Source organism: Rattus norvegicus, chromosome 12 (genome assembly GCF_021556685.1).
Source record: "Rattus norvegicus strain SHRSP/BbbUtx chromosome 12, alternate assembly SHRSP_T2T, whole genome shotgun sequence".
In the NCBI taxonomy this organism is placed as follows: Eukaryota; Metazoa; Chordata; class Mammalia; order Rodentia; family Muridae; genus Rattus; species Rattus norvegicus.
In genome coordinates this window covers 17097999-17113723 of record NC_141545.1, presented here as the reverse complement: position 1 = coordinate 17113723, position 15725 = coordinate 17097999, and the positions used below count along the sequence as shown (strand labels likewise).

At 53.7% G+C, this 15725-nt stretch overlaps 3 protein-coding genes across 8 annotated transcripts in view; 2 read left to right on the top strand and 1 right to left on the bottom strand.

The window, feature by feature from the left end:
* The window catches only part of Lmtk2 (lemur tyrosine kinase 2), an 81655-nt gene extending 77409 nt beyond the window's left edge, over positions 1-4246 (top strand). The window contains 1 exon segment of the mRNA NM_001427236.1: positions 776-4246. Within this exon segment, the coding sequence (NP_001414165.1) occupies positions 776-804 (29 nt within the window). The 3' untranslated portion in view covers positions 805-4246.
* A 2106-nt stretch (positions 4247-6352) lies between these two features.
* On the top strand, positions 6353-10529 carry Bhlha15 (basic helix-loop-helix family, member a15). The gene is given in 2 exon segments (NM_012863.2): positions 6353-6425; positions 7080-10529. A coding segment is annotated over 1 exon segment (594 nt). The 5' UTR covers positions 6353-6425; positions 7080-7130; the 3' UTR covers positions 7725-10529.
* Tecpr1 (tectonin beta-propeller repeat containing 1) overlaps positions 10529-15725 on the bottom strand; it is a 28874-nt gene continuing 23677 nt past the window's right edge. For 5 of the 6 annotated variants that reach the window (XR_015633961.1, XM_087578231.1, XM_087578232.1 and 2 more), the window contains 6 exons: positions 15146-15326; positions 14532-14667; positions 13883-13975; positions 12517-12623; positions 12274-12393; positions 10529-12170 (listed from right to left, as the gene is read on the bottom strand). Coding sequence is in view for 5 of the 6 variants with exons in the window: in XM_087578231.1 (XP_087434357.1) it covers positions 12069-12170; positions 12274-12393; positions 12517-12623; positions 13883-13975; positions 14532-14667; positions 15146-15326 (739 nt within the window). In the remaining variant the exon portion in view is untranslated. 6 annotated transcript variants of the gene reach the window in all.

The following is a 15725-nucleotide window of genomic DNA, read 5'->3' as shown; positions in this document are numbered from 1 at the left end:
ACAACGTGAATGCTGCCACACTTCCCACACTGCACTCACTCCCAGTGCCCATTTCTGTCTAGCCCTGCTGGACTGGTCCTTGGAGCTTGGAGGTTCTAGAGTGGGCTCTGCAATGTCTCTTCCTCCCCCCCCCCCTTTGCCGCTAGCTTCCTCAGGTTACACATCTGTCCCAGAGGAGCACCCTGTGCAGGCGCCTGCTCCAGGCACACTTGACCTGTGCTTTGGACCTGAGCCCAGGCTCTCTGACTCTTCCCAGCAGTGTTGATTTTGTCATTAAGTCTTGGTCTCCGTGCGATACTGCAGGGCCAGCTGGGAACTCACAGCAGGGCCATTTGAAGTAGCAATATCTAACATATGGGCCCCTTTCTCTATACCAAGATCAGCAGATAAATATTAATAGGTACATTTTTTATTTGAAGTTTACAGATCAAATAATAAATGGAGGCTGTAAAGCACTTGTGTTTGTTTAGTTGGTCTTCACCTGTGCCAGTGAGATAGCCTGGAGCTAAGGATCTCTGGGGGCAGGCGCACAGGTCAGGCGGGTTTACTTCAGAGCCCCTGAGTGTGACCATGGAGCCACTGTGGGAGCCAAGCAGCTGTGTGTGCAGAGCCCTGCAAACTGTGGGGAGGAGAGATGGACAGGGCAGCAAAGGAAGGCACCAGTCACGGTTCCTTTTCCTGCCGTTCTGGTCTGGTCGCCTCCATGCTGTCACTGCCTGGGTAGTCAGCTTTTAAAACTGACCTGCTCTTTCCTGTGGCTTCTGTCTGGGATTAGGCAGCAGTGAAGATGGAGACAAGGACTAGGTGGCCGTGGACACGCTCTCCTAGCCAGCCTCGCTCCTGCCTGTGCACCTGAGCAACGACATCGACTCCATGCTGACTGGCACCAGACAGGGAATGAAAGCTCAGGAGTGATGGAGAACTGGGCCAGCAAGCCAGCTCCCTCTGCCGCGCTCGCCTGGGCCGCTCCTGACTAGATGTGCTCTCGTGCTGGGCATCCTGTTGAGGTGGTCACACTGCCACACTGCTCTGGCACATGAGTGTTGGAGGACCTGTGCACCTCAGGCCGTAGGTCTGTCTGCTGTGTGGATGTCCACCTCACCACACCTGTGCCTCCAGTCTGGGCATGGTGCCACAGAAGGGCGCACCAGGGGAATGCTCATAAGTGAGCCATATTTATTGTCTTTAAGAAAATCACTAATGCTCTTTGACTGCACTGTGGGTGAGTGTTCTGAGCTCCCAGTATTGTAGAGCATCGTAAATTATCCGAGGAAAAGATGGCGGGCCAAGCTGGTGCTGTCCACTGGTTTGATTTTCTTTCTTTCTTTTTTCTTTTTTTCCTGTTTTGTGCGTCGCTCTGCATGGTACTGTAAGCTTCAATATCTTGAGTGTCCTTCTGTCTCCGCACCTATGAGACCCGCACACAGGTACTCTTCCCCAGGCCGCTCCGATTCTGCGTGTTAGTGGTTTATGTTTTTAGAGGAAATATTTTTGTTGAGGCCAAAACTCCTGTTCCGTTCCATCGATTGCACCGTGCATGTTTCTGTATAAGGTGGGTTCTCTGGGCAGCCTGCCTCTCATGCTTTTAAATCCTTTCGGTAGAAATCCTATAAGAGATACACCCAGAACTCAGTGCCCAGGGTCCTTTTCTGCTGAAGTGAGGCACCACTTCCTCTGCACAGAGACCAGCCTCCAGGAGCCCTGTGTCCCTCAGGCAGGGGGACCTCTGAGACAGACACTGGTCCCTACAGAGCTGCAAGTGACAAGAGCAGTTTGTCTACTCTGGGTACTGCTGGGAGAAATGTTTGGAAATGTCTGGGGCGGGTTCTTCCCATTCCAGGCTATAGCACCCAGGATGCAGGCAGCCTGCTGTAGCTGCAAGGAGGAGGGCAGGGACCCCAGCAGGGCCTCCAGCCACCCCGTGGCCCCCCTCCTGTATCAAGCACCCAGCCCTCCTCTTTTTCTGAAAGGGATCTCACATCTTCAGCATAGCCTCAGTATATCTTCGGAGGAATCTGCTGTCCCCAACACAAGAGCGAGGCCTCACTCTGCAGCCCTGGAGTTCTGCTTTGACAGAGGAAGTGTTGGTAGCCAGCATGGCAGGGAACTGCACCTGCTGGGGTGGGTCTTCTCACTTGGGCTCCTCACCCCAAATGCTTCCCGGTGCTGACCCCGCTACCCAGACTCCAGTGTGACCATGGGAGGAGTCTCCAGGCCCTGGCCAGGACATTGTGCTGTCCATCAGAGTACAGGTGTGAATGTCAGCTTGAGTTTACGTAGCAATTATGACCTTTATTACCAACTCTGATTCGATCCATGAATTTTTTATACTAAGCAATAACTTTAACGATCAGCAGAAGGAATTTGAGAACAGAGTCTCCTCTTCCCATACTTGGTGCAGACCTAGCCTGCCTGGACTCCGTAGAAAGCACTGGATCTTGTGACATGTGTATTCAAAACAGGCATTTGAAAGTGACTTTGCCAAAATTGTCATAACTGAACTTTTGCTCTGTGGACTTTCTGATTTTGTTTTTAATTTTTACCTCTATCTACCAGTCTTAGTTGAGAAAGAAAGGAGACATAATTATAATAAGTTTTTGTTTCAAATTCTAGGTTTAAGAAGTGCAGATTCCCTGATTACAGTCAGGTGGACTCGTATATATTTATAGTCTCTCCGCAGCCAGCCTGGGACAGACCGACTGACATTTGAGGGCTGGCCGTCTTTCACCATGCTAAAGGGATTTTAACAATACATCCCATTTCTATTTATCCATATCGCTCTCATGGTTCATTGCCAAAACGAAAGCATTTTATGTATTGAGTTGAGGTTGGGATGGGGTGGCTCTTTCTGTGGCGTCGCATGGGAGGGAAGACTTTGTATAACACTCGGTCGTCAACACATCCTCCCCCAATCTCCAGCAATATACAGAAATTTCAGTAGACTAAACTCAGCCCGGTTTTAAATGTGAGCATGCGCTTTGCCATCCAATGTGGGTTTTGCTTTGGCTTAGGTTTTGGTTTTTGATTTTTAAGACAGGGTTTCTCTGTGTAGCCCTGGCTGTCCTGGAACTCACTCTGTAGACCAGGCTGGCCTCGAACTCAAGAGATCCACCTGCCTCTGCCCCCTGAGTGCAGCCTCCATACCCAGCTGGTTTTATTTTTTAATGATAACTTGGTTGGTTTTGGGGGGCTTTCCAAACCTGGTCACTCATGTAAGCGATGAAACGAGCCAGTGGCACCTGTGGCTGGCGTGCGATGGGCTCAGTGACTTTTCTTTCTGCACTCTGCCTCATCCTCCACCTACCAGACTGGAAACTGACTTTTAATCCTCTAATAAAAACAATGAGCCCTCCAAGTCCTTCTTTGATATCTTCTGTTTGTTATAAGTCAGAAAGAAGTAGTTCTCCCCCGAGACTCAGACTCTGTCTGGGCCAGAAGCCATTCATCGGGGTTGCAATGGCAAGCAGCCTCCCTCCTTTTCCCCACATACAGGCTTGGTTTTCAGGAGATGGGTTTCTCTAAGGAAGTCTGTCTCTCTGCTGTAAAATGCCTTTTGAAACCGTCCCTCTTTTTCATACTTCCCATAGGGCATTTGTAGAATTAGTGACCTACTGCATGTCTGTCCCCAGGACGGGGAAAGACAGGCAGCTCCTCAGCCTCCTCCCACCCCTCAGCCTGAAAACTCAGGTGCAACCAAGTGTTCGGCTCTGTGCGCCTCGCTTCAGAGCATCCCGCTTGAGAGGAGCCACCTTCTAGTAAGAGTGGGCAGACACGGGTACGTGCGTCAAACATACATCTCAATATTTCTCAAGCAGCAAACGGGGGTCGCAGTCTTGGCTCTTAGGAAACTACTTAACTTCCACAGACGTTCTTAAGATGTGTCGACAGTATTGCGTCACCCGCTGCTGTCCCGGGCTTGAACAGACGGTGTTTGGTTTGCCTGCATAGGCAAAGCTGGGTCTTGGTGACTGGACTTGTGCATGTGCCCACTGTTTCGTCCCGTCCACGGCCAGGGATCTGGGCAGGGCAGTCACACCCATAGCCCGGCACCTACGAGGTTGTACTTAACACAATCAGATGGGGTTCACGGCAATATAACAGTTAATGAACTTGGAGTTTAAATTGTGTACATTTTTAAATTGTAAGATTTTTACTGTATATTGAAGCTTAGTGTGATTCAATAAATTGCTTGTAATTTAAAAACTATTTAATATTCAAAATAAATATAGTTATATATTTATAATAATCTCCGTTGCTATGTTTATTCCTTGTTTTTTCCATGTGTGGGTTTGGCCCACTGATGTAGATCTCTGAGCTCCCCACAGTCCTAAGGGCATGGGATGGTTCTCAGGGGACCATAGAGTCTGCCTGTGTGGCTGTGGGTTCTGTAATCCAAGCCTTTCTACTTACTGAGGAGTTCTAGTGAGATCTGGCATGTAAGGATTTGGCCTTGGCCCAGGCCCCAAATGCTACTCCCAGAGATTACGGCTGGCCTTTCCGGCTGGGAAATGGCTTATTTGCTGAGACGACCCATGTTCAGTTTCTAAAACCCATGATGTTTGAAAATGAAAAGGTCAGGTAGAGTGGAGCCTGTGTGCATCGTCCAGTTCGGGGGAAGCAGAGGCAGCAGACCCTTGGGGCTCACTGGCCCGCCTAGCAGACTAAGCCAGATCCAGGCCAGTGAGAGATCCTGCCTCAAAACCAACAAAGTGGTGCACCTGAGAACAACTGATGTTGAACACTTTGCTGGTTCACATCCGTTGGCACACAACATGCGCGTGCACACACACACACACACACACCAAAGCCTTTCACTGGGTTTGGTATGGTACATTCCTTTAATACCAGCACCTGGGATGCTAAGGCAGGAGGATTGCTGTGTGTTCAAAACCAGCCCAAGATATGGTACAAATGAGGTCCTGTCTCAAAAAACAGTTGTATGCAGTATGGGGGCATCTCAGCTCTGACCCCTCTCTCCAGTTCTTTCACTGAAGTCCAAGTGACATGAGGGAGGTGACAGCTTTCTACCAGAACCACTAACCACATGGCTGTGTCACCAGCCTGAGACCCAAGCCTGCTGAACAGAGAACTCACCCAGAGTTATGCAGAGTCCTGGCTGCGTTTTGACTTGTCCTATTAGCCCATGGCGGGAAAAACTACTATTCGTTGAGCAGAGTGACCCTTAATTCCCAGAGTAAGAGGCTGAGGCTTGGCTGTGAAGTTTCTGTCTCTTAAAAAAACAAAAAAACAAAAGCCAGGGATGTAGTTAGCACACATGAAGCGCTGGGTTTGGTCCCTGGACACCACACTGCACCACTGTACCGACTGCATCTGTAACTACAGCACTCACTGGATTAAAGAATGTTTTCTACACACGTCAGCTGAGTGTGTGCGGTGACCCACTTGCAGTTCTAGCCCTTGCGAGGCAGAGGAGAGGCTGGAGGATCAGGTGGTGCTCAAGGGCAGCCTGCGTGTTACAGCTGGCAAGGTGGCTCACCCGTTGCCAAACCTAATGACTTGAGTTCAACCCCAGCACAAGGTGGTGGAAGTAGAGAAAAGACTCCTGCAAGTTGTCCTCTGACCTATGAGCTTGCACATACACCAAAAATAGACAGAAAAGGGCTAGCAAGAAAACCTGTTTTCTGTGAGCAGCATGACACGTAGAGAGGTCAGAGGACAACTTGGAGGAGTGGGTTCTCTCCTTCCATTATGTGGGCCCCAGACTCATCAGATCTAGTGTCAGGTCCCTCTACCCACGGGCATCTTACTGTCCCATAACCTTTTTTATATTGTAATCCCCGTGTAACCTCGGGAAACCGAGGCAGGAGCTAGCAACGGATAGGCAGCCATGTGGTTGGTGGGTTAGTTGGTTTTCCCAATTGTCAGACTCTTGATAACTGTGACACCCTGCCACTAGGAGCTCTGGTGATTGAGTGGCATCCCCGATACACCCCATTTCAGTGAGGGGAGACAAAAAAGGAAGCAGCCGTGTTCTTGAGCCCTTAGGACTCGCAGAGTCCGCTGGAAAAATCAGCACGCCCTAGGGCAGGGGAAGAGGTCTTGCCAGCTTTGCTCAGGGAGGTGGCTGCGGTTCCTGTAAGACTGCGCAGGGTGGCTTATCCTAGACTCTGTTCTGAGTCGTGACCCCAAGGCCAGGTGTCCTGGCCAGGTGCGATCCGGAGTTCCCCTCCCCCAACCCCGCTCCGGCAAGTCCCCGGGAGGCCGCGGGCTCTCAGACCCAGAGGGAGGAAAGGGGAGGCGGGTCCGCACCGGTCCTCAGAGCGAGGGGCGTGGCCGCAGGTGCCGCCCTGGCCCCGCCCAGCGAGCTCATTTACATGCTTCCCGCAGCCCCGCCTGTGGTGGCTAAAGCGACGTGTCCTTGTCCCCCGTGGGCAGCCTCTGCGCGTACGGCCTCGGATCCCCAGGTAAACCAAGGGGTTGGGGGAACTGGATGGGACTGCTGGGAAGGGACCCAGAAGCGGGACCAGAGGACCTGCAGCGGTAGGGGGAAAACAGATAGATGGTGGCTTCCACTCAGACTGGCTGGTGCCGTCCACGTGGTAGATCTGGGGGCTGCTGCAGGGCCTTGGCCACCGTCAGTCTGACCTGTCAGCTGTCCTGTGTGCATGCACTGCGGTTCTGGTTCTGATAATGTCTGGACTTGTGTCATGTCCAGGAGAGCTGTAAATATAGTGGTCTAAGGGGTGCTGCTTGTCTCGGGTGACAGTGTCGGGTGGAACCCTTAAGCCAGGGTTGGGATCTGTTCCTGAGTGGTTTAAACAAATTGTCAAGTGCCTAGGCTCAGGAGGTTACTTGCAACAGTAAGGAGTAAGGGGACCTGAAAAGGGTTCCCAGATCAGTGGGGAGAGAGGGACGGTAGGTTAGAGAAAAGTGGGTCAGTGTGAGTTCTGCCAGGGCTTTGGGAACACAGGTGAGACAACTCTGGGTTCAGTGTGAATGGGGAGCACCTAGGTGTCCACCGTGCACCAGTGGTCAGCTGCACTGGCAATGAGATCGCTGAGCTGCATGCCCACTGGCCACGCTGAATGACTGCAGAGGGGCTGTGTTCTGAATTTCAGTCGGAAGGGCCTCTCCCAGCCACCACCTCCTGGGAAAAACAGCCTAGAGCTATGAAGACCAAGAACCGGCCCCCTCGGCGCCGGACACCCATGCAGGACGCAGAAGCCACCCCAGGAGAGCAGACGCCTGACAGATCCCAGTCAGGCTCAGGGGCATCAGAAGTGACCAAGGGTCTTCGGAGCAGGACAGCCCGTGCGAGCGGAACTCGGGCAGAGGTCAGCCGCCGGCGACAGGGGTCCAGCAGCCGCAGGGAGAACAGCGTTCAGAGGCGGCTGGAGAGCAATGAGCGAGAAAGACAACGGATGCACAAACTGAACAATGCTTTCCAGGCGCTGCGGGAGGTCATCCCGCATGTGCGGGCTGACAAGAAGCTCTCCAAGATCGAGACCCTCACACTGGCCAAGAACTATATCAAGTCACTGACAGCCACCATACTTACTATGTCCAGCAGCCGCCTCCCGGGGCTGGAGGCGCCAGGTCCTGCGCCAGGCCCTAAATTGTACCAGCATTACCATCACCAGCAGCAGCAACAGCAGCAGCAGCAGCAGGTGGCTGGGGCCGTGCTCGGTGTCACCGAGGACCAGCCTCAAGGCCACCTGCAACGATACTCTACACAGATCCACAGCTTCAGAGAGGGGAGCTAGCACGTGCTTCGGGCTTCCGGTGTGCCTTGGCAGTGGTGACCCGGCCTGCTCATCTCAGCTGTGGTCCCTCTAGGCCACAAGCCCCAGACTGGTAATGACACTACTGAGATCGTGGAGGGGATTTTGTTGTTGATGAAAGCTCTTGAGAGGCCCCAGCCGGCTTTGAACTCCTAATCCTCCTCACCTCCATCTTCTCTAGGGCTGGGACTACATCATTATATGGTGCCACGCTGGGGACTAAACTAAGGGCTGTCTGTGGGCTAAGCAGGCACCCTACCAACTGAGCTGCATTCCCAGCCCAAGGCTGACTTCGGTGACTCCATTTTCCTCCAAAGTCAGCTCAGACACGAACATGTGGCAGTTTTTTCCTAGCCACCCAAAGGACAAGGGAGTGATCTGGGCCTTCGAGGTATATCAAGGCCCAAAGCTCCAGAGAAAGCCTACCTGTCCTTACTGCCTTTTGACAAAGGGTGGGCAGGGTGGGAGAGTTCTTGCCTTCCTTATGATTCATGTGTGGCGGCTGAGGGATGATTCCAGGGAAAACCTTACTTACAAATGTCCCTGCTACTGCTGAGCCTAAGGTCCGTCCCATATTGTGGGGCTACGGGAAATTGGACCCAAAGTGCCACTCAATCCCCTCAGGGAATATATGGCAAAACCAAGTGGTGTCTCATTTTATAGGATTGCCCTGGGCCCAATTTAACAACTGAAGTCAGAAAGGCCTAGCCAATCCCATAGGACTTTAATAAGGTCGGTCTCTCTCTCTCTCTCTCTCTCTCTCTCTCTCTCTCTCTCTCTCTCCCTCCCTCCCTCTCTCTCCCTCCCTTCCTCCCTCCCCCCACCCCAAAATGGAGGTCACATGTGGATGACCTCATACAGTGCCTGGAGACTTCTGGAAAAGCTGCAGTGTCCTAGGCTGTGGCTGACCACGACCTAACCCTAAGATATGAGGCCCTGTGCGGAGATCAGGCAGACCCTTGAGGCTCTGTACAAAGAGAGACTTCTCGCTGTGTCCCCTCTCCATTACAGGGGAACCCCCATTCTTGGTATTTCACGTTCTTCTTGGTTAGCCCGATGTATGGCTGCCATGTGTTCCCTCACGAGCCGCTTGGACTTAGCTCTTGGTACCTTTGGTGTTTTCTCTGAGGCAGAAGCTGGAGTGACAGGCATGTCCCTCCCCCGACCGGCTCATAAATAAGGAGGGCTGAGTGGTTGGCAGCCTGGCTGCCTCGAGCTTCCGTCCCGGGGCGTTCCTGCCCCACTGGCTCTGACAGGCTTCACTACTTTGCTGTCAGTTGTCCTTGGCCTCTTCCTTCCTCCCTTGTCTCTCTGCCCAGAACTAACCTGGAGTTCCTTGGGGCTCATACCTCCACCCCCACCTTTAGAATGACAGGAGTCTCGCTATGTAGCTCAGGCTGGCCCGAAACTGATTTTTTGAACTTGTGCTTGGTCCATCCTCCTGCTCCAGCCCCTCCCTCTGCCCCCAAGTGTTGTGAACGCAGGATAGGGAGAGAGCCCTGGCACCCGAAGAAATAGATAAAGGCTAGATTAGGCCTGGGCGCGTTGGTCCCCTCATCCCAGTGAGACTTGATCTGTAGCACTCTCCAGTCCTGGAGAGCTGGTCTGGACCCTTCACGGATCACACTCAGGCCAGGTGGCGACTAAGGGCCTGTGTGTTCCTCAGGGACGGCTACTGGGAAAGGTCAATAGTCAGGGAATTCACCAGTGTGAGCAGAAGCCAGGCACAACTCCAAGTTGGAAAGGCAGAGCCCAGATATCTACCTTGCTAGGGGGGACCTGCCCAGTGGAACACAGAGGCCTCTGCCGACAGACAGTGGCTGGCTTCCACATGAGCCGAGGCCAGAGCTGGGCTCCTTTTGTCCGACCTTGCAGGAAGCACAGGGGAAGGAAGCTGTCCGCCCAAACTTCTGCCCTAATGCCTGGCTACAGCCCAGGGCTGTCCAGGTTCACTGTTTGGTAGGGCCACAACCTCGTGGCTCTTTGTCCCCCGTTAGCTGTCCAGTTCTTTAACTGGTGACACAGGACCTAGATGTCCCTGGGCCATATCAAAGGGTCTTTAGGGACTCCAGTCCCACTAGGAGGCTAGGAGACAAGTCTGTGATACCAGGAAGTCCTGTTGCTCTGTCTCCCTGTTCCAAGCCCAGGGTGATCCTTTTTTGGAACTGGAGCATAGGTTGACCTCTAACTTACTACGTGGGGGAGGACGATGAACTTCTGCCTTTATCTGTTGTGCTGGGGCTGATTAGAGGTAGGCACTTCCACATCCAGTTTAGACAGGGCTGGGGCTTGAAGCCAGGGCTCGGAGCATCCTCAGTAACTACTCTACACCCCTAGTGTGGTCTCTTCTGTCCTGCTGGGTAACGGGGCTGGGTTTATTCAAGCCCCTGGGAAGGGCTGGAGCCGCCCCTCCACCTGTGCACCTAGGATTGAGGCCCAGTGTGGAGACCAGGCAGGGCCTTTATGAAGAAGACCCTGGAGAGACTTGTCCTAAGCCTCCAGATCTCACCGACTTCACATGGGCACAAGCAGAGAAACCTGAAGTGCAACCTGTCAGGGAAAAGCCATGATGAACAGCAGGGCCTGCGTCTTGCCTGTCACCGCGGTGAAGACGTTCCTTAAATTACCTGGTTTTTCTCCCCCTAGTCCCCTCAGAGCACTAATGAAATTGTCAGCTGTATCTTAAAGTGAAAAGATTTCACGGCCACTGTGCTCTGGTCTGAGGAACAGGTGCCTGGAGACCTGCGCCTTTTTAACATAAATGACTAATAAAAATCCGCCAGTCATGCTGTGGTATAAATTTTTATTAAATAGAACATCTGGGGAGCCTAAAGAGTTGGGTGCCACTGAGGGGGTGAACAGTTGGTGCTCAGAGAGAGGATTCATCACCCTGGTGACACTGCCGGTCCTCAGCTGAGAACCATGTGCAGAACACACAGGTCACAGTTGCTGGGGACAAACCCGGATGTCCCCTTGGAATCCCAACACTGACATGAGGGAGACCCCTTGGCGCCTCTCTGCACATGGTATGTCTGGTGGAGGATGAGGGACCACTATGTCCTTGGGATGGGACCCCAGAGTAGTTTCCTCTTAACTTCTAGGGATACCCCCTCCCGAACACATCACACAGGGAGGATTCCAGGGCAAACCAGTCAGGGGGGTCCGTCCTGTCTCAAAGTTAGTGGAGACGGGCTTGGCTCTGTACTCATGGGCAGTGTCTGAAACATGAGACGTCGCCTGCTGGGGCACACTTTTGCCATGGGCCGTGCTTAGTTAGGCCACGCCAGGCAGGCTAGCATTCACATCTTGGGGCTCCAGCTAGGGAGCACAAGAAAGCCTGGGGTTCAGGCCAGACCCTCTCCACAGGGCACAGATTTCTTCCTTCAAGTCCAGGGTGCCAGCTGCCTCCCCCCTAGACCTGTACACCTTGCAACACAATCCTGTGCATGGAGGCCCTGCCTCCTTATCTAAAAGAGGGGCTAAACTGGGGTTCATAACCGTGATTCCCTAAAAGGAAATTACTTTCCAGTGCACCACAGGAGGGAACCCCAAACCAACAGGATACCCGTCTTGTTTTTTGAGGCAGGATTTTATATAGCCCAGGCTAGCCTCTCTCCATCTTGTTTTTTTTTTTTCTTGAAGCAGGGTCTTATGTAGCCCAGGCTGGCCAAATTTACTCTGGAGTCTGAGGATGCTCTTGAACTTCTGACCTTGCCCTCAGCTTTGGAGTACAGACATGCACCTTCATGCCTGGTTTGCTTATCTAGATATTTATTTTTGTGACTGTCTTGCTATGTCGTCCTGGGTAGTCTCAGACTCACCATTCGCCTGCCTCAGTCTCCTGAGTGCCAGGCCTACAGGCATCGAGCCCTTTGCTTCTTTTGAAGCAAAAACTCCCTCAGGAAACCCTGCTGAGGAATGGCCAGACTGAGGCCTGTAGACCTGAACCTCAGAGCTATTTCTCCTGGAGGTGATTTGGGGTCTCCAGGTGTGGAAGGTCCTCCCCTGCCTCTGCCTCTCAGGACCAGAATTTCTAGAGGGCTCTGAGTTCCTGGCCTGGAAAGGTGGGAGGTATTGCAGGCAGAGACCGGGGCTCAGGGGACCCACAGAATTGTCATCTTGGCTCTTCCCTACAGCATCCCTCACAAACTCAGCGCCCCCACAGTTTCATCCTCTGGCATTCTTGCCGGTGCTGCAGAAATGGCTGACTCTGACCTGACTCCCTGTGTGTGGGGCCCTGGGTGATGCCCTCCCATACTGCACAAGAAAGGCTCAGTTCTGGTCCTTCAGGCTCAAACCGTCCTTGCCTCCAGGTGAGGAGTGGCCTCAGCAGCAAACAGGACCTGGGCCATGGGCCTCCTGATCCCTGGACATGTTCCTCGGTGCCCTGGTGGCATTGGCCCGGACAGAGATGTGGTCCCAGCCTCCCTACAATCAGAAGGGCACATCACATGACTTATGTATCTTACCAGAGGCTCCCCCACAAACCCCAAGAATGCACAGAATAGTCCCAGATCGCCATTGCACTCACACCAATGCCATAGTCCCAGCCCTGTCCCTTGGGCTCCCGAGGCTGGACACCCATGCGACGACACACTGTTCCCCGGCTCAGGCCATGGCTCCCCTGGACTTTGTTGGCAATCACCCAGACCTGGAACAGACTTCTGTTGGGGCTCCTGGCCCAGCATGCACAGGGACGGCTAGATACAGAAGGGAGAGACCAGAGAGGGGATCCCGCTTCCCACTGCCCAGAGGCCGGATCTCCTCCACTCACCTGGTCCAGTGGCCCCACAGACACTTTGCGCACATTGTTGGACACGTGCTCCCAGCTGGAGCCCTGCGGGTAGCTGGGGGTGATCCCTGCTCGGTACCACAGGTTCCCTGGGGAGGGAAGCAGCCAAGGTCATCAAGTCCTTTTGGCCCATCTTGGAATACTGTGGGGTCAATCCCCAGACCCCCCCCCAATCCTTCACACCCAAGGGGCTACACCGGCCGTGTCTGCATTGTAGGCTTCATAAACACCCCATTGTGTCTTTTGAGGCTCACAGCCCTAGCCTTTCTGCTGAGGCAGAGGCTGAAGAGAACCGGATCTGGAGGCAAAACCCTGGACTCCAAGACTGGCTTCCATTGTTACTGTTTTTTTTTTTTTTTTTTTTTTTTTCTCAGAGCTGGGGACCGAACCCAGGGCCTTGCGTTTGCTAGGCAAGCGCTCTACCACTGAGCTAAATCCCCAGCCCCACAATACATTTTCACCTTTTTTTTTTTTTTTCTTCGTCCCTGTCTTCAAGTTTTGAGCCAGTCTCATGTGTTCCAGGCTTGCCTTGAACTCACTAACTAGGATGGCCTGAATGTCTGATCATCGTCCTGCCTCTGTCTTCCAAGCGCTAGGCTTACAGACCTGTGCCCCCATGGCTCCAAGCCTTTCCTACCCATCTCATCAAAACCTCAGGACGGTCCTGAGAGGAGTGGGCCAGGACCCTGTCTGAAGTGACACAGGGGTCAGAGATGGCCAGTGGACAGCCCTGTGCTGCCTATGGGACCCCGTGTTCCACACCCAGGTGGAACCTCCTAGGTGATACTGGAGAACAGTGCTTTTCACCCTTCCTGCTGCTGTAACCCTTTAGTTGTGGAAACCCCCCAAATATAAAGTTCCTATTGCTACTTCATAGCTGTAATTTTGCTGTTATAAAGCATGTAATTATCTGGGATTTCCAATGGTCTTAGGTGACACCGAAGACGTCACCCGACCTGCAGACTGAGAACCACTGTCCTACAGGCATCTGGGCCTGGGTGGCACACATCGAGTAAGGTTCACTCTGGGCTGATGCTTCCGGTGTCATGTGGGGGTCCTAGGGGCCTTGCTGCTCTGTCTTGGTCCGGGCCCTGGGTAGCTTCTGAGGGTCAAGGCTTGAGCTGAGCTCCAGGGTCCTGTGTCCATGGTGAAGGTAGGGTGACCCTAACAACTAAAGTTCCTGATCCCCAGGGAAACAACGCAGAAAGGTCTGGACACTTCTAAAGGATGCTCTGAGAAGGGGTGACTGACATCGCAGCCTACTTGTGGCCTGCTCCCAATCCAACTGGATGTTCAAGGGACCCTCTCCTCCCCTCTAACCATGCGGACACTCAAATAAATAACTTGCCGTTTTCATCCAAGGCATAAACTGATGTCTGGCCCACAGACACTTGTGTGAGCTTCTGCTTGGGAGGAGATGGGATGTGGTACCAGCAGTCACCTGTGATAGAAAAGCAGACTCAGGAGATTACTGGGAGACCCCATACCAGTGAGCCCAGGCCCAGGCCTGTCTAGTGCTCGGAAGCTCTGAGCCTTCAACCCCAGCTGAACAAACGTACGGCTGAAGCTCACTGTATGAGCTGAGAGTCCTGTAAGGCCGCCTCAGGCTCTGCCATCCCCCCAGTATCCCAGGTTTGCCCAGGGTCCGGGTCCATCCTGGGTTAAGCCCACTGCATCCATGTGGCATGAAGGTGCCCAGCCTGGCACATGGGTAGGAGATGGACTCAGTGCCTGCCCTCCAATTCCCTGCAAAACCCAGCAAAGAACAGACCCAGCATAGCTCACATCCCGAGTCCTCCCCAGGGGTGATGTCCCAGGCTGTCCCTGTGTGAATGAGTTGGCTTCTGGGGTAGGAGCCTAACTCATACCCTGGACTGGTCCAAAAGATGCCCTCTGAACTGAGTAAGAGATATGGCCACCATCTTAACAGAAAGCCCCTTCCCATATTCCACCAGAGTGAGGGGTGGGAGGGTAGGGGAGGTATAGCTGTCACTCACCAGCTGGCTGGGAAGGAGACACAGAGCCCCGGTAGAATGCAGAGCCATCCCTGGCCACAGCCCACACCTGATAGCAGGCTCCGATAGAGACAGAGGCAAAGGGCTGGTCAGTGCCCACATGCAGCCAGGAGGAGCCCTGGAGAAGGATGGGTGAGGGAGACTGATGAGGGGCCGATGGGACCATCTGGCCTCTCTCCTCTGAGGCTGAGACACAAAGTAGGTATAAGCCTGCCCGAGAAGTGAAGGGCATCCAGGGCCTAGGCTGGTCTGACACAGCCCTAACTACAATGTGACCATGGCCTACTGTGGAAGGCCTGGACTCAGGCTCGAAGGAAAGATAACACCGTGTGTACTTCATCAAGGGCACTCAGGAACCCCCCATGTCACCTCCCGAGCCCTAGGGAGATGGCAGCCCTCTGTGCCAATCTCTCGTCCTTGGCACTGCCTGCCTCATCTGGGTTACATATGATGTCCCGTCACCCTGGAGACCCATTCTGGGCAGGGGAAACCTGGGGAAATCTGGGGAAACCTGAGGCCAGGTGCCTCTCAAGGAAGACTCCTGATGTCCCGGAGATCCTAAAAACAGGGACAATCCCCAGAGGGCTGGTGCTCACCGCAGGGTTGAGTTCAGACACACCCAGGCGGCACAGGACGTCCCCCTTGTCACTGACGGCCCACAGTGCGATATTGTGTCCTCTCCCATTAGCATCTGCACTCTCGGGGATGATGGACACATCGCTGAGGGCGATGGGGGCCACCTCCAGCCACGGCCCGCTGGTCACCAGCTTGCATTTTCTGTTGGGGGGAAACAGCGTGGGCCCAGGGTCCAGGTGTAACAGGGAGCCCCGGGACTGCTCACCACGGCTGCTGACCCAGCTCAGCTCAGCGTGTGAAAGCTGAGCCCCTGACAGGGCCGGGGTAGACAGCAGCCTCCTGGACTTGGGGGAGGGGCAGGGCACCCGGTGCAGGGGAATGATGGATTCCTATCTGTCTGCTGCCCTTCCCCCAGCTCACCCTCCAGCCTGTGGGCAGAGTCCAGCCAGTGACATTTTTCTTATTTGTTCTTCGGAACAAACTTCAGAAAGCAGAGTGCAGGGAGCCCGCAGGCATTTCCTGGGCTGACATTTACTTTGACTCTGGTTTCTCCCTCCCTGCTTCTTTCCTGGGGACTTAAGTCAGAGGCCAGCAGCTCTG